The sequence below is a fragment of the Chiloscyllium plagiosum genome, unplaced genomic scaffold (assembly GCF_037043375.1).
Source record: "Chiloscyllium plagiosum isolate Xiang-an unplaced genomic scaffold, Cpla_swu_hap1 HiC_scaffold_28, whole genome shotgun sequence".
Taxonomy (NCBI): domain Eukaryota; kingdom Metazoa; phylum Chordata; class Chondrichthyes; order Orectolobiformes; family Hemiscylliidae; genus Chiloscyllium; species Chiloscyllium plagiosum.
The window spans coordinates 27,368,577-27,386,169 of record NW_028270166.1 but is presented as its reverse complement, the minus strand read 5'-3'; the positions used below and the strand labels follow the sequence as shown (position 1 = coordinate 27,386,169).

At 38.2% G+C, this 17,593-nt stretch overlaps 1 protein-coding gene across 1 annotated transcript in view; it reads right to left on the bottom strand.

Moving 5' to 3' along the window:
* The window catches only part of LOC122539219 (mucin-16-like), a 59,569-nt gene that overhangs the window by 39,517 nt on the left and 2,459 nt on the right, over nucleotides 1-17,593 (bottom strand). The window contains exons 4-28 of the mRNA XM_087975845.1: nucleotides 17,410-17,579; nucleotides 15,838-15,971; nucleotides 15,685-15,752; nucleotides 15,240-15,409; nucleotides 12,855-12,881; nucleotides 12,291-12,424; nucleotides 12,128-12,195; nucleotides 11,662-11,831; nucleotides 10,617-10,643; nucleotides 10,047-10,180; nucleotides 9,883-9,950; nucleotides 9,422-9,591; nucleotides 8,434-8,460; nucleotides 7,858-7,991; nucleotides 7,694-7,761; nucleotides 7,234-7,403; nucleotides 6,268-6,294; nucleotides 5,729-5,862; nucleotides 5,566-5,633; nucleotides 5,099-5,268; nucleotides 3,841-3,867; nucleotides 2,961-3,094; nucleotides 2,800-2,867; nucleotides 2,324-2,493; nucleotides 1,883-1,909 (exon numbers count right to left, since the gene is read on the bottom strand). Of these exons, the coding sequence (XP_087831971.1) occupies nucleotides 1,883-1,909; nucleotides 2,324-2,493; nucleotides 2,800-2,867; nucleotides 2,961-3,094; nucleotides 3,841-3,867; nucleotides 5,099-5,268; nucleotides 5,566-5,633; nucleotides 5,729-5,862; nucleotides 6,268-6,294; nucleotides 7,234-7,403; nucleotides 7,694-7,761; nucleotides 7,858-7,991; nucleotides 8,434-8,460; nucleotides 9,422-9,591; nucleotides 9,883-9,950; nucleotides 10,047-10,180; nucleotides 10,617-10,643; nucleotides 11,662-11,831; nucleotides 12,128-12,195; nucleotides 12,291-12,424; nucleotides 12,855-12,881; nucleotides 15,240-15,409; nucleotides 15,685-15,752; nucleotides 15,838-15,971; nucleotides 17,410-17,579 (2,564 nt within the window). The remainder of the gene's footprint in view (nucleotides 1-1,882; nucleotides 1,910-2,323; nucleotides 2,494-2,799; nucleotides 2,868-2,960; nucleotides 3,095-3,840; nucleotides 3,868-5,098; nucleotides 5,269-5,565; nucleotides 5,634-5,728; nucleotides 5,863-6,267; nucleotides 6,295-7,233; nucleotides 7,404-7,693; nucleotides 7,762-7,857; nucleotides 7,992-8,433; nucleotides 8,461-9,421; nucleotides 9,592-9,882; nucleotides 9,951-10,046; nucleotides 10,181-10,616; nucleotides 10,644-11,661; nucleotides 11,832-12,127; nucleotides 12,196-12,290; nucleotides 12,425-12,854; nucleotides 12,882-15,239; nucleotides 15,410-15,684; nucleotides 15,753-15,837; nucleotides 15,972-17,409; nucleotides 17,580-17,593) is intronic.

Here is a 17,593-nt window from a genome sequence, read left to right as displayed (position 1 = left end):
CCACCTCAGGTGATTGACTGTGTGGAGTTTGCACGTTCTCCCCGTGTCTGTGTGGGTTTCCTCCGGGTGCTCCCGTTTCCTCCCACAGTCCAAAGATGTGAATTGACCATGCTAAATTGCCCGTAGTGTTAGGTAAGCGGTAAATGTAGGGGTATGGGTGGGTTACGCTTCGGCGGGTCGGTGTGGACTTGTTGGGCCGAAGGGCCTGTTTCCACCATGTAATGCAATCTAATCTAATATGATCATGGCTGATCATTCATCTCAGTTCCCTGTTCTAAGTTTTCCCCAGCTTTGATCACTTTAATCTAAGAACTCCACCCAACTCATTCTTAAAAGTCTTCAATGTTTTGGCCTCAAATGTTTTCTCTGGCATTTGATAAGGTGCTACACAAAAGATGAATTCACAAGGTTGGACCATCTGAGTTTTAGGTTAATTTATTAGCTTGGATAGGTGAATGGCTGACTGACAGAATAAATGCATTTTTCTGGATGGCAAGATGTAACTAGTGGGATGCCATAGGGCTCGGACCCCAGCTATTTACAATCCATGACTTGGATGCGGGGATAGAAAGCACTATAACCAAATTTGCAGACAACACAAAAATAGGCAGGACAGTAAATTGCAATGAGGAAATAAGAACCTCACAAATACATATATGTAGGTTAGGAGAGTGGGCCAAAATGTGGCAGTTGGAGTTTAATTTGGATAAGTGCGAGGTCATGCAGTTTAGTTGATAAAAATGGGAAGGTGACTTATTATCTAAATGGGGAGAGACCGGGAGGTGCTCCAGTGCAGAGGCGTCTAGGTGTCCTCGTTCATGAGTCATAGAAAACTGGAATGTAGGTACAGCAGATAATAAAAAAAGTGAATGGAAGATTGGCTTTTATAGTTAAAGAAAAAGAATATAAAGGCAAGGTCGTATTGTTGCAACTATATTGGTAAGATGGCACCTGGAGTATTGTGCACAGTTTTGGTCCTCTCATTTTATGAAAGATGTAGTGGTATTGGAAGCAGTTCAGAGGAGGTTGACTAGATTGATCCCAAAGAGGAGGGGTTTGTCATATGAAGAGAGATTAAACAGTTTAGGCCTATACACTCTGGAATTTAGCAAAATGAAAGGAGATCAAATTAAGATATTCAAGATGATAAAAGGTGTGGATAAAATAGACATGGAACGGATGCTTCCTCTTGTGGGGCATTCTCAGATGAGAGGTCATTGTTTTAGGATTAGGGGTAGAAAATTTAAAACAGAGTTAAGAAACTACTTCACCGAAAGGGTTGCTAATCTGTGAAATTCGTTACCCTATAATGTGATGGATACTGGGACAGTGAGTAAGTTTATGGAGGAGTTAGACAGATTTTTAATTGGTAATATGTTGAAGGGATATGGAGAGAAGGCAGGAAAATAGGGTGAGGAGCATATCAGCCACAATCAAATGGCCTAATACTCCTCCATTATCTTAATGAACTTAGGAACTCTGGCAGAGAATTTCACAGACTCACCTCTGTTTGGGTGACAAAATCATCTCTGTTCTCAAATCCTTACCCCAGCCTGTGATGGCTGGTTCTGGACTCCCTGGACATCAAGAACATCCTTCCTGCATCTACCCAATCCAATACAGCCAGACTTTCATAAGTTTACCTGAGACCCCCATCATTCTTCTAAACCCTAGTGAATATAGTCCCAATTGATTCAGTCTCTCTCACTGTGTATCAATCCTGCCATTCAGGAATAACCTGGAGTCATTCGGTCCAAAATAACTTCCATGAATGGAGTGTTTAATATAGAATGGCATAGCAAATATAAAACAAATTTTTAATTAGAGTAGTTATGCTGGAATGTTGATTATTCCTCACAAATTCATCATTAAGCATACTTACTGCTTGCAAGACGTGTCTCGTGGTAATCTAGAAATGTAAAAAGATAGAAGTGTCACAGGAAGGTACCACAATTCATCTTATTGTCATGTCATAAATAATCTTAATTATTAAATACTATAATATTTAGTTAAATACGATACTCTCTTCCACTCTCTTCTATCACGCACTAGAGATGCTTTTTCTCTGCATTTTTTCTGTAGCTGTAACACTATTTCTGCATTCGGTTCTACTACCCTGATGTACTTATGTACAGTATGATTTATCTGGTTGGCATGCAATACAATACTTTTCACTGTATCTCAGCATGTGTGACACCAGTAATAAAAATCTTTGCATTCATTTCCTCACATTTGAAGAGATGCTTAGTATTCTACACAACAACTGTGCCTATATATGAACTGACCACACAGAACCTAAATTAAGTAATGACTGGATGAGTACCATTTACATAGAGGCTGTCATTGTCCAAAGTGTATGGGCCCAACTTAGAAACATCTTTGGTCTTGTTTTCAAACACATGATACACAAGGACTCTGTCAATGTTCTGAAAGGTAGAATCATTTCTGAAGGAACATATTGCTGTCACTGCGCTGCTGTCACCATTTACCATGCTGCAAAATATTAAACAAAGATTAGCATCAAAGGCAGGAACTTTGATGCAACATAATAATCATTCTAACAAAGACAAGAATTAGGAGTGGATAATTTTAGGATGGAAGTCATTTGTCAGCAAAGAAAAACAACCTTTCTCTGCAGATCCATTCTTTGTAAGTGACATCTTGTTCATTCTAAATATTTGTCAATGTTGGCAAATTAATTCACACATTAATATTGAAACATTAACTGCAATATTCTGAGTGCAAGAGTCCAGTGCAAGATCATTGCAAATGTTTTGTATAAGTGGCAATATTACTTACCTGAATGAATGAAACCTGCACCTGGAGAATGTTATATTTATGCTGCTATTTTCGAAAAGGTCATCGAGCTATAGGGAAAGGAAGAAAAACATAATTTAGGTCAAAACAAAAGAAATTTGGAAGGAATGTCTTCTCAGAAATGATTTATAGAATGATCTCACCTCATTTACAATCATTCTTGTATGACTGGATGAGTTTGATTCAATGTCTTGGAATGATGGACTACTTATAATACATGTTACATTATAGTCAATAAGACTTGGTTCCGCCGTAGGAGTTACATGTGGCAATGCAGCTGTAGGAAAAGAGGAAAACTATTAATTCTACGCAAGGAAAGAAACTTACCAGAGAAGAAGAATACCCCACTGTGGAAAGACTAGCCAGATTAACCAATATATTGGATATAGCATGAAAATTGGTTTCAAGTAGTAATTGAATATTGATGCATTAATTGATACATTGAATATTGATGACAAGAAATATATCAAACATTCTTCCCAAGTTGCATGGAAGCTAACCATGGGGCACATGGTGGCTCAGTGGCTAGCACTGCTGCCTCACAGCACCAGGGACAAAGGTTCAATTCCCACCTCGGGTGACTGTCTGTGTGAAGTTTGCACATTCTCCCGATGTCTGCGTGGGTTTCCTCCGGGTGCTCCGTTTTCCTCCCACAGTCCAAAGATGTGCAGGTCAGGTGAATTGGCCATGCTAAATTGTCCATAGTGTTAGGTGCATTGGTCAGGGGGAAATGGATCTGGGTGGGTTACTCTTTGGAGGGTCGGTGTGGACTTGTTGGGCCAAAGGGCCTGTTTCCACACTGTAAATAATCTAAACTATTGCATTGAGGAATTTCAACACACTCACTTCAACCCATTGTATTTGACTTACTATTCTAAATATTCATCAATATTAAGGCCAAAATAATATGATGATGCTACAAATGAATTATTCATAAAATTATACCACAATCTTTACAAAAAAAAGATAAATTTACATGAATTTAAGCCATTTCCTGACAATAAGAAAAGTATCAATACTCACTGGTTACAAGACGTGCCTCATGATAATCTAAAACAAAAAGATGATCAAGTCGCTACACAAGGTTATCACAATGTTTCTCATGAATTAAAGGTGCAATAATTGAATTGATGCGCTAATAGTAACCAATCCAATCAATGACAACGACTCCAAAAACAGTTTTATGGAGAATGTAAGAACTGTTGAATGTCAGTAACATCCGGGGAGGAATGTTAAGACATTTTATGGAAACTTTTATTTGTTCAATGTTGGGAGCACATTCAGTTGAAAACCCCATCACCTTGACAGCAGTCAAATGAGGAGAAAGTGAGGACTGCAGATGCTGAAGATCAGAGTCGAGAGTGTGGTGTTAGAAAAGCACAGCTGGTCAGGCAGCATCCGAGGAGCAGGAGAATCAACATTTCGAGCACAAGCTGTTCTTCAGGCCTGATGAAAAGCTTATGCCCAAAACGTCGATTCTCCTGTTCCTGGGATACTGCCTGACCTGCTGTGCTTTTCCAGCTCCACATTCTCGACAGCAGTCAAATGAGTAAACCATTGAATTAGCATGTTGGTGTAATATAATTATTGATTTGGAACATTTCCTGCAGTCTCCATCAAAAATGTAAAATAAACCAGATCAAGAATTTGAGAAAATATTAGTATAAATATTATTGTGAAATCGAAAACAAATTGTGGACTGGGTATCTCATGCAAAAGCCTTCATTTATTTTGTGTGTGAAGACATCAAAAAGGAATGTCAAGTGCAAACAGGAGCTAACTGAGAATTTAATATGTTTTTTCCAGTGATCTCTTTTGCTTTCTTTCTGTTAAGGGCATAAACAAATGGAATAAGATGCCTGAAACTTCAGAAATTGTTCAAAAATGTTTAAACTCAATTACAGAGTTATGATTTCTTCTGAAATGCAACAGATGATACAATCCAGCATAATAAGAAGTTATGCTGCTGTCATATTGTCACAGTATTAAAATGGTGCATGGATTCTTCCCTCAATCGTCCAATTGGAATGTATACAATATCTGGCTAAGAGAGCTATTCTGTACATATTATTCTTTGTCAGCAAAAAAATTGCACTATCCAGCATAGCCTCTGTCCTTCTGAGCAACTAATGGTACAAGACATGAATTGTGACTTTGCAAATGTTCCCTGCCATTGCAAGTAGTGCTTGGTGTAATGCGTTAGAACACTGTCTACCCATTCATGAGAACAGAGCATATGTAACAAACAAAGAGTTAGGCAGAATATTGACTGGATAACTACCATTTACATAGAGGCTGTCTTTGTCCAATGTGTATGGCCCCAACTTCGAAATATCTTTCGTTTGATTTTCAAACACATGATACACAAGCACTCTATCGACGTCCTGAATGGTAGAATCATTTTTGAAGGAACACATTGCTGTCACTGTGCTGCTGTCACCATCAACCATGCTGCAAAATATTGAAAGAAGATTAGCATCAAAGGTAGGAACTTGGATCTGATGGAGCCATCACATCACCAAGAGAAACATGATGACATCAGTGGAGGACAACTTTTACAGGTGCATCATTTGTCAGCAAAGCACAGCTCTGTGCAATGAACATTTCTCTGCACATCTGATCTTTGCAATAATAATAACTTCTTCCTTATGGATAACCATTAATTTATCAATCACTGTAATGTTCTGAGAGCAAGACTCAAGTGCAAGATCATTGTAAATATTGTGTATAAATTGCAATGTTTCTAACCTGAATGAATGAAATCTGCAGCTGGAAAACGTCGCATTTATGCTGCTGTTTTTGAATAATCCATCGAGCTAAAGGAAAGAAACCAAAACATACTTAGGCAAAGAGACAAAAGAAATGTGAAATGAAAATTTCCCCTTCAAATAGATTTGTTGAATTATCTCACCTCATTTGCAATCATGCTTGTCTGATTGGAAGAGTTTGATTCCATGTCTTGGAATGATGGAGTACTTATAACAAATGTCACATTGTAGTCAGTCAGTTTTGGTTCTCCACTTGGAGTTACAGGTGGAATTGAAGCTGTGGAAAAAAAGGAAAACAGTTTATCCCACACAAAGAACGAAAGCCTATTGCTGAAATAGTGGCCATATTTGACAGGAGCAATGGGAGATCGTATGAAAATTGATTTCAACAATTAATTATTATTCACTCGAAAGTTACTTCATGAATGATCAGACAATGTATCGAAAGAGTGAGAGCCTGTTGCTGAACTTGTGTACAGACTAAGTCAATTTCAACACACTGACTTTAAGCAATAGTACTTTACTTATTCCTCTACAAGATAATCAGAATTAAGGCCAAGGTAATCTGATGATGCATCTGAGGAATCATTCATTGAATCACAATGTATACTTCCTAACCAAAAACAGAATAATTTGCACAAGCAGAAAATCTTTCCAAACAAGATGAAATGCAATTACTCACTGGTCAGAAGTTGTGCCTCATGGTAATCTAGAAACAATAGAAAATCACAAGGTTAGCATAATGTTTCTTGTTCATGAAATGTGTAATAACTGAACTAACACTGAAAGACCAACCAATTGGATCAATGTCAATGACTCCAACAACATCTTTAAGATGAAACTAAGAACTGTCAAGTGCCAATAACATTGCTGAGGAGGTTTGTAGGCCTTTTTGAGGACATATTAATTTGTTTAGTGTTGGGAACACATTTAATTTCAAGTCAAATGAGCTGAATATTTCATTAGAATGTTGTTGATGTTATTATTAATCTGAAATGTTTCCTGCTATCTCCTGTGTGAAATGTACATTGGATGATATCATGGTTTTTAGAAGATAATGGTCCAAATATTATAGTAAATTCTAAATGACTGAGTGTAACATGTAAATACCTTCATGTATCTTGTGTGTGCAGATGTTAAAACATAGTGCCAAACTCAAAGAGGAACTGACTGAGAATTTAGTACATTTTTCACAGTAGTCTCTTTTGTCTTCTTTCTTTCAAGAGACAAAGAAATGGAGTAAATTGTCTAACATACTTTTGAAAGAGTTCAAAAAAAATTCTGAACACATTTCCATAATTATGATTGGTTCTGGGATGCAATAGGTGTTACAATCCAGTTTAAAAATAATTTATGGTGCTAACATACTGCCAGATTATTAGCACAATACAGAGAATCTAAGGTTAATCCAGAATCTGCATGAATGCAATTTTGAGCTCAGTGAGGTGTTGCATAGATGATATTCTTTGTCAGCATAATTCAACATAGACTCTTTCCTTCTAACCAACTAATGTTCAGGGATTTGTACATGTTCCCTTCCATTGCAAGTGGTGCTTGGGATAATGCATTAGAACACTGACTACCCATTCATCAATACATAGCATATGAGATTAACAAAGAGTAGGCCGAATATTGACTGGATACCTACCATTTATATGGAGGCTGTCTTTGTCCAATGTGTATGGCCCCAACTTTGAAACATTATTGGTCTTATTTTCAAACACACGATAAACGAGCACTCTATCGATGTCCTGAATGGTAGAATCATTTTTGAAGGAACACATTGCCGTCACTGTGCTGCTGTGACCATCGACCATGCTGCAAAACATCGAAAGAAGATTAGCACCATAGGTCGCCACATTGATCTGATATAGTCACCACATCACCAAGATAAAGACTTCAATAGAGGAGAATTTTGACAGGTGTATCAGTTGGCAGCAAAGCAAAGCTCTGTGCAATCAACATTTCATTGCACATCCATTTTGTGTAATAACAATGACTTCTTCCTTCTGGATAACTGTTAATTTAGCATTCATGTAATGTTCTGAGTGCAAGACTCAAGCTCAAGATTATTGTAAATATTACATATGAATTGCAATATTTCTTACTTGAGTGAATGAAATCTGCAACTGGAGAATGTGGCATTTATGCTGCTGTTTTTGAATAGTTCATTGAGCTACAGGAAAATAAAACAAAGCATACTTTCAGTAAAGAGACGTAAAAGGTTTGGAACTATAATTTACTTTTCAAATACATTGTTGAATGATCTCACCTCATTTACAATCATGCCTGTCAAATTGGAAGAGTTTGATTCAATGTCTTGGAATGATGGACTACTTATAATAAATGTCAAATTGTAGTCGGTAAGTTTTGGTTCCTCTGTTGGAGTAACAAGTGGAATTGCAGCTGTGGAAAAAGAGGAAAATAATCTATCTCACACAAAGAACCAAACTGAGAATATATTGAAAGAGTGACAGCCTGTTGTTGAAATAGTGGACAGATTAAGTGGACAAGATCCATGAGAGATTCCGTAAAAATTGAATTCAACAGTTAATTATGATTTAATCTAAATCAGTTGCATTAATGTAAAGAAAGATGACAAGCATCCTCCCTGAATTCATTGAAACTAACCAGCTACCTCTTCAGTACTGTCAATTTCAACACACTGACTTCAAGCAATAGTACTTTCCCTACTCATCTCCAGGTTAATGTGTATTAAGGCCAAGGTAACCTGATGATACACCTGATGAATCATTCATTAAATCACACCATCTACTTCCTAAACAGAAAAAGAAAAATTTGCACAAGCAGAAAATCTTTCTGAGCAAGATGAAATGTATTTACTCACTGGTCAGAAGTTGTACCTCATGGTAATCTAGAAACAATAGAAAGTCACAAGGTTAGCATAATGTATCTCGCTAATTAAACATGTAACAACTGAACTAACACTGAAAGAGCAGCCAATCGGATCATGTCAATGACTTCAAGAAGAGCTTTAAGATGAAACTAAAAACTGTCAAGGTGCCAGTAACATTGCTGAGGAGGTTAGTAAAAATTTTTTGTGGACATGTTTACTTGTTCAGTGTTGAGAGCGCATTTAATTTCAAATCAAATGAGCCGGATATTTCATTTGCATGTTGTTGATATGTTATTATTAATATGTAATTTTTCCTGCTATCTCCTGTGTGAAATATGCAATGTGTGATATCATGGTTTTTGAAGATATTGCTCTAAATATTACAACAAAACCCAAAATGTGGACTGAGTGTAACATATAAATACCTTCATGTATGTTGTGTGTGCAGATGTCAAAAGGTAGTGCCAAACTCAAAGAGGAACTGACTGAAAATTTAATGCATTTTTCACAATAGTCTCTTTTGTCTTCTTTCTTTCAAGGGGACAAAGAAATGGAGTGAGGTGTCTGATATACTTCTGAAAAAGTTCAAAACATTGTCTGAACACACTTCCAAAATTATGATTTGTTCTGGGATGCAATAGATGTTACAATCCAGTTTAATAAGAATTTATGGTGCTGATATACTGTCAGCACAGTAGAGGGATTTTAGACTTAATCCCACAATCTGCATGAATGCAATTTTGAACTCAGAGAGGTGTTGCATAAACAATATCCTTTGCCAGCAAAAACATTGCATGGTTCACCATAGACTCTATCCTTCTAACCAACTAATGTTTGGGGATTTAAACTGTGATTTTACACATGTTCCCTTCCATTGCAAGAGGTGTTTGGTATAATGCATGAGACTTTGTTTGCCTATTTATCAATACATAGGAAGTGTGATAAACAAAGTTAGGGAAAATATTGACTGGATAACTACCATTTACATAGAGGCTGTTTTTGTCCAATGTGTATCGCCCCAACTTCAAAACGTCTTTGGTCTTATTTTCAAACACATGATACACAAGCACACTATCGATGTCCTGAATGGTCGAATCGTTTTTGAAGGAACACATTGCCGTCACTGTGCTTCTGTCACCATCGACCATGCTGCAAAATATTGAAAGAAGATTAGCATCAAAGGTAGGAACTTTGATCTGATGTAGTCACCACGTCATCAAGATAAAGACGATGACTTCAATGGAGGACAGTTTTGACAGGCAAAACATTTGTCAGCAAAGCTCTGTGTAATCAACATTTCATTGCACATCCACTCCAAGTCATAATAATGACTTCTTCCTTCTGGATAACTGTTAATTTAGCATTCATGTAATCTTCAGATTGCAAGATGCAAGCTGAAGATCGTTGTAAATATTACATATGAATTGCAATATTTCTTACTTGAGTGAATGAAATCTACAACTGGAGAATGTAGCATTTATGCTGCTGTTTTTGAATAGTTCTTCAAGCTACATGGAAAGAAAACAAAACATACTTTAGGTAAAGAGACGAAAGAGGTTTGGAAGTATAATTTCACCTCCAAATAGATTGTAGTATTATCTCACCTCATTTACAATCATTCTTGTCTGATTGGAAGAGTTTGATTCAATGTCTTGGAATGATGGACTACTTATAGTAAATGTCACATTGTAGTCAGTAAGTTTTGGTTCCTCTGTTGGAGTAACAAGTGGAATTGCAGCTTTGGAAAAAGAGGAAAACAGTTTATCCCACACAAAGAAACAGACTGTGGATGTATTGAAAGAACGAGAGCCTATTGGAGAAGGAGTGGCCTGATTTATCAGCAGCAACGGGAGATCACATGAAAATTGATTTCAAGAGTTAATTATTATTCAATCTAAATCTGCTGCATTAGTGACAGAAAGGATGTCAAGCATTGCCCCTGAATTTGTGCAAGCATACCGGCTACCACATAAATGCTTACAATCGCAGCACGCTGACTTTAAACAATACACATTCACCTATTCAACTATAATTAATCAGTATAATGCCGAAGATAATCTGGAAACTTTGACTGAATCATTAATTAAATGACAAGACAATGTTGAGAGCATTGAGATAAATGTGGACAAGCAGACAATATTTCAAAATAAAAAAGAGAAATGGTTTCAACTCACTGGTTATAAGACGGTCCTCATGGTAATCTGCAACAAAAAGAACATCACACTGTCAGACAAAGCTATCAAAATGTGTCTCATTAAATAAATGTGCAAGAAATGATGTAAGATGTCAATAACAACCAAGCTGATCCACGTCCAGTCTCCGAGAAGACCTTTCAGATGAATGTGAAAACAGTCAATATAAATAACATCAAATGAGGAATTTCCAGATGTTTTTGTGAAAACTGTCAGTTGTGCAATGTTGGAACCACAATTAATTTGAAGAACCACATCACATTGACAGTTGTCAAATGAGCTAAACATTTAATTGGCATGTTGTAGAAATGTAATTTTTAATCTGCATTGTTTCCAGCCATCTGCTGTGTGAAATGTGCAATGTGTGATATCATGGTTGTTCAAAGATATTGCTTTAAATATTACAGCAAAATCCAAATGCATTAAGGACTCGGTGTAACATATAAATACTTACATGTGCAGATGTTAAAAGATAGTGCCAAACTCAAAGAGAAACTGACTGAGAATTTAATACATTTTTCATAGTAGTCTCTTTTGTCTTCTTGCTTTCAAGGGGACAAAGAAATGAAGGAAGTTGTCTGACACTCTTTTAAAAGAGTTCAAAGGATTCTGAACTGAATTCCAGAATTATGATTGGTTCTGGGATGCAATAGATGTTACAATCCAGTGTAAAAAGAATTTATGGTGCTGACATACTGTCAAATTATTAACACAATACAGAGAATCTAGGCTTAATTCCACAATCTGCATGGTTGCAATTTTGAGACTAGATATTCTTTGTCTACATAGACCCTGTCCTTCTGATCAACTAATGTTAGGGGATTTGTATTGTGACTTTGCACCTGTTCCCTTCCATTGCAAGTGGTGCTTGAGATAATATTAGGGGATTTGAAATGTTACTATGCACAAATTCCCTTCCATTGCAAGAGGTGGTTGGTATGATGCATGAGACTCTGTTTACCTATTTGTCAATGCATACAATGTGAGATAAACAAACTGTTAGGCAAAATATTGACTGGATAACTACCATTTACATGGAGGCTGTCTTTGTCCAATGTGTATGGCCCCAACGTCGAAGCATCTTTCGACTTATTTTCAAACACATGGTACACAAGCACTCTATCAATTTCCTGAATAGTAGAGTCATTTTTGAAGGAACACATTGCCGTCACTGTGCTGCTGTCACCATCGACCATGCTGCAAATCATTGAAAGAAGATTAGTATCAAAGGGAGGAACTTTGATCTGATGTAGTTACCACATCACCAAAATAAACATGATGACTTCAGTGGAGGGAAATTTTTATAGATAAATCATTTGTCAGCAAAGAAAACTCTTTGCCATCAACATTTCATTACACATCCATGCCGTATAATAACAATGACTTCTTCCTTCTGGTTAACTATTAATTTATCAGTCACTGTAATGTTCTGAGTGCAAGACTCATGTGCAAGATCCTTCTCAATATTGCATATGAGTTGTAATATTTCTTACCTGAGCGATTGAAATCTGCAACTGAAGAACGTAGCATTTATGCTGCTGTTTTTGAACAGATCATTGAGCTACAGGAAATGAAATCAAACATATTTACATCAAGAAGCAAAAGAAACGTGAAACAAAAATTTCCCCTTCAAATAGATTTGTTGAATTATCTCACCTCATTTTCAATCAAGCTTGTCTGATTGGAAGAGTTTAATTCAATATCTTGGAATGATGGACTACTTATAATAAATGTCACATTGTAGGCAGTCAGATTTGGTTCCTCTGCTGGAGTTAAAAGTGGAATTAAAGCTGTGGAAAAAGAGGAAAACAGTTTACTCCACACACAGAAACATACTGAAGATGTATTGGAAGATCAAGACTCTATTGCTGAAATAGTAACCAGAATTGCCAGGAACAATGGGAGGTCCCATGAAAATGGATTTCAAAAATTAATTATTATTCAATCTAAATCTGCTGCATTAATGACAAGAAAGATGTCAAGTATTCACTCTGGACATAGGCAGGTTTACCAGCTGCTGGAGAAGTGAGACAATTGCAATATGCTAACTTCAACCGACTGTTGTTTACCTAGTCAACTGTAAGTTGATCAGTATAAAGCCCAATATGGATACTCGGAATGAATCAGTCAATAAAGCACAAAATAATCTTGGTATAATTGAGATAAATATGGATGAACAAACAATATTCCCCAAAATGATGAAAAATAGTTTCTACTCACTGGTTAGAAGATGTGCCTCATGGTAATCTAGAACAAAAAGAACATCATGTTGTCAGACAAGATTATCACAATGTGTCTCAATAAATAAATGTGCAAGAAATGGCATAAGATGTTAATAGCAGCCAATCTGATCAATGCCCAGTCTCCGAGAAGACCTTGCAGATGAATGTGAGAACAGACAATGTAAATAGCATCAAGTGAGGACTTTTCTGACGTTTTTGTGAAAACAGTAATTTGTGCAGTCCTTGTTTTTACCCTGTACTTTGTGCAACATTGGGACCACAATTAAATTGAAGTACCACATTACATTAACAAAAGTCAAATGAGCCAAACATTTAACTGGCATGTTGTTGATATGTAATTCTTAACCTGTTAAGTTTTCTGCAATCTCCTGTGTGATGTGCCATACGTAATATTATAGTTGTTGGAAGATATTGCTCTAAACATTACAGTTGAAACTTTATTGCTGGAACAGCACAGCAGGTCAGGCAGCATCCAGGGAACAGGAGATTCGACATTTCGGGCACAGGCCCTTCTTCAGGAATGAGCAGAGAGTGTTCAGCAGGAGAAGATAAAAGGTAGGGAGGAGGGACTTGGAGGAGGGGAGTTGGAAATGTGATAGGTGGAAAGAGGTCAAGGTGAGGGTGATAGGTCGGAGTAGGGTGGAGGCGGAGAGGTCAAGAAGAAGACTGCAGGTCAGGAAGGCGGTGCCGGGCTGGAAGGATCCGGCTGAGACAAGGTGGGGGGAGGGGGGATGAAGAAACTGGTGAAGTCCAAGTTCATCCCCTGTGGTTGGAGGGTTCCCAGTCGGAAGATAAGACGCTCCTCCTCCGACCGTCGGGTTGTTGTGGTTTGGCGGTGGATGAGTCCAATGACCTGCATATCCTCGGTGGAGTGGGAGGGGGAGTTGAAATGCTGTGCCACAGGTTGGTTGGGTTGGTTCGTCCGGGTGGCCCAGAGGTGCTCTCTGAATCGCTCCGCAAGTAGGCGGCCTGTCTCCCCAATATAGAGGAGGCCACACCGGCTGCAGCGGATGCAGTAGATGATGTGGGTGGAGGTGCAGGTGAATCTGTGGCGGATATGGAAGTTTCCCTTGGGGCCTTGGAGAGAAGTGAGGGGGGAGGTGTGGGCGCAAGTGTTGCACCTCCTGCGGTTGCAAGGGAAGGTGCCGGGAGTGGTGGTTGGGTCGGTGGGGGGTGTGGATCTGACAAGGGAGTCGCGGAGGGAGTGGTCTCTACGGAAAGCTGATAGGGGAGGGGAGGGAAATATATCCTTGGTGCTGGGGTCTGTTTGGAGGTGGCGGAAGTGACGGCGGATGATGCGCTGTACATGGAGATTGGTGGGGTGGTAGGTGAGGACCAGTGGGGTTCTGTCCTGGTGGCGGTTGGAGGGGCGGGGCTCAAGGGCGGAGGAGCGGGAAGTGGAGGAGATGCGGTGGAGGGCACCGTCGACCACGTCGGGGGGGAAATTGCGGTCCTTGAAGAAGGAGGCCATCTGTGTTGTACGTATTTTGAACTGGTCCTCCTGGGAGCAGATGCGGCGGAGACGAACGAATTGGGAGAATGGGATGGCGTTTTTACAGGGGGCAGGATGGGAGGAGGTGTAGTCCAGGTAGCTGTGGGAGTCGGTAGGTTTGTAGTAGATGTCCGTGTTGATTCGGTCGCCTGAGATAGAAACAGAAAGGTCTAGGAAGGGGAGGGAGGAGTCCGAGACTGTCCAGGTGAATTTGAGGTCGGGGTGGAAGGTGTTGGTGTAGTGGATGAACTGTTCAACCTCCTCGTGGGAGCATTACAGCACATTCCAAACAAATTGAGGACTGAGTGTAACATGTAAATAGCTTCATGTATTTTGAGTTTGCAGCTGTTAAAAGATAGTGCCAAACTCAAAGAGGAACTGACTGTGAATTTAATACATTTTTCACAATAGTCTCTTTTGCCTTCTTTCGTTCTTTCAAGGGGACAAAGAAATAGAGTAAGTTTGAAAGACTTCAAAAAATTTCTAAACTCTATTCCAGAATTATGATTCAGTTTGGGATGCAATAGATGGTACAATCCAATGTAAAAGGAATTTATGGTGCTGACATATTATCTGATTATTACACAATACAGAGAATCTAGGCTTAATCCCACAATCTCCACAAATGCTATTTTGAGCTCAGAGAGGTGTGTAAATTATATTCACAGTCAGCAAAAAGTTGCATGGTCCAACATGGTCCCGGTCCTTCTGGCCAACACATGTAGGGGTATTTGAGCTGTGACTTTGCACATAATCCCTTCCATCACAAGTGGTGCTTAGTATAATGCATTGGATGCTGATTACCTATTTATCAATGCATAGCATTTCAGACAAACCAACAATTAGGCAGAATATTGACTGGATAACTACCATTTACATAGAGGCTGCCTTTGTCCAATGTGTATGGCCCCAATATCGAAACATCTTCAGTCTTATTTTCAAATAAATGATACACAAGCACTCTATCGATGTTCTGAATGGCAGAATCGTTTTTGAAGGAACACATTGCCGTCACTGTGCTGCTGTCCCCATCGACCATGCTGCAAAACATTGAAAGAAGATTAGCATGACAGGCAGGAACTTTGATCTGATATAGTCTCCACATCACCAAGATAAAAATCATCACTTCAATAGAGGACCGGTTTTACAGGCGAATCATTTGTCAGCACAGCAAAGCTCCATGCAATGACTATTTCATTGCACATCCGTTTTATATAATAACAATGACTTCTTCCTTGTGGATAACTGTCAATACTCCATGAGCAAGACGCTAGCTCAAGATCATTCTAAGTATTGCAAACGCAATATTTCTCACCTGAGTGATTGAAATCTGCAACTGGAGAACGTAGCATTGAAGCTGCTGTTTTTGAATAGTTCTTCGAGCTACACGGAAAGAAAACAAAACATTAGGTAAAGCGACGAAAGAAGTCTGGAACTATAATTTCTTCTTCAAATAGAATGATCTCACCTCATTTACAATCTTGCCTGTCTGTTTGGAAGAGTTTGAGTCAATGTCTTGGAATGATGGACTACTTATAATAAATGTCACATTGTAGTCAGTAAACTTTGGTTCCTCTGTTGGAGTAACAAGTGGAATTGCAGCTGTGGAAAAAGAGAAAAATAGTCTATCCCACACAAGAAACAAATTGAGTATATATTGGAAGAGTGAGAGTCTGTTGATGAAATATTGGACAGATTAAGTGGACAAGATCCACGAGAGATTCCATAAAAATTGAATTCAACAGTTAATGCTTATTTAACCCAAATCGGTTGCCTTAATGTAAAGAAAGATATCAAGCTTTCTCCCTGAATTCATTGAAACTAACCAGCTACCTCTTCAGTGCTGTCAATATCAACACACTGACTTCAACAGTAGGACTTTACCTATTCATCTCCAGGTTAATGTGTATTAAGGTCAAAATAATCTGATGATACACCTGATGAACTATTCATTAGACCACAACATCTACTTCGTAAACAGAAAAAGAAAAATTTGCACAAGCAGAAAATCTTTCTGAGCAAGTTGAAATGTATTTACTCACTGGTCAGAAGTTGTGCCTCATGGTAATCTGGTAACAATAGAAAGTCACAAGGTTAGCATAATGTATCTCGCTAATTAAACGTGTAACAACTGAACTAACACTGAGAGAACAACCAATCGGATCAATGACAATGACTCCAGGAACGGCTTTAAGATGAAACTAAGAAATGTCAGGTGCCATTAACATCACTGAGGAGGCTTGTGGACCTTTTTTTGGAAATGTTTATTTGTTCAGTGTTGGGAACACGTTTAATTTCAACTCAAAGAGCTGAATGTTTCATTAGCATGTTGTTGATCAGTGATTATTAACTTATAATGTTCTCTAATATCATCAGTCTGAAATGTACACTAAATTATATCAGATCTTTGAGAAGATATTCCGGTAAATGTTATTTCAAAATTGCAAGCAAATTGTGGACGAGGGATATGTATAGCAAAAATCATCATTTATTGTGTGTCGGCAAACATTAAAAGATAGTGGCAAAAGTCGAAGAGGAACTGTCTGAGAATATTATTTTTTTCAGATATGTTTTGTCTTCTTTCTTTCAAGAGGACAAAGAAATACAGTACGTTGTGTGAGCCTCTTTTGGAAGAGTTCAAAAAATTTCTAAACTCAATCCCAGAGCTCTGATTCATTGTGTGATGTAATAGATGGTACAATCCTGTGCCAAAAGAATTTCTGGTGCTGACATACTGCCAGATTATTAGCACAATGCAGAGAATCTAGTCTTAATCCCGCAATCTGCATAAATGCAATTTTGAGCACACTGAGGTATTACATATGTTATATTCTTTGTCACCAAAAACATTGCATGGTCCAACACAGACTCTGTCTTTCTGATCAACTCATGGTAGAGGATTTGAATTGTGACTTTGGACCAGTTCCCTTCCATTGCAAGTGGTGCTTGGGATAATGCATTAGAACACTGACTACCCATTTGTCAATACATAGCATGTGAGACAAACAAAGAGTAGTCTGAATATTGACTGGATACCTACCATTTACATGCAGGCTGTCTTTGTCCAATGTGAATGGCCCCAACATCGATAAATCGTCGGTCTTATTTTCAAATACATGATACACAAGCACTCTATCGATGTTCTGAATGGTGGAATCATTTTTGAAGGAACACATTGCCGTCACTGTGCTTCTGTCACCATCGACCATGCTGCAAAATATTGA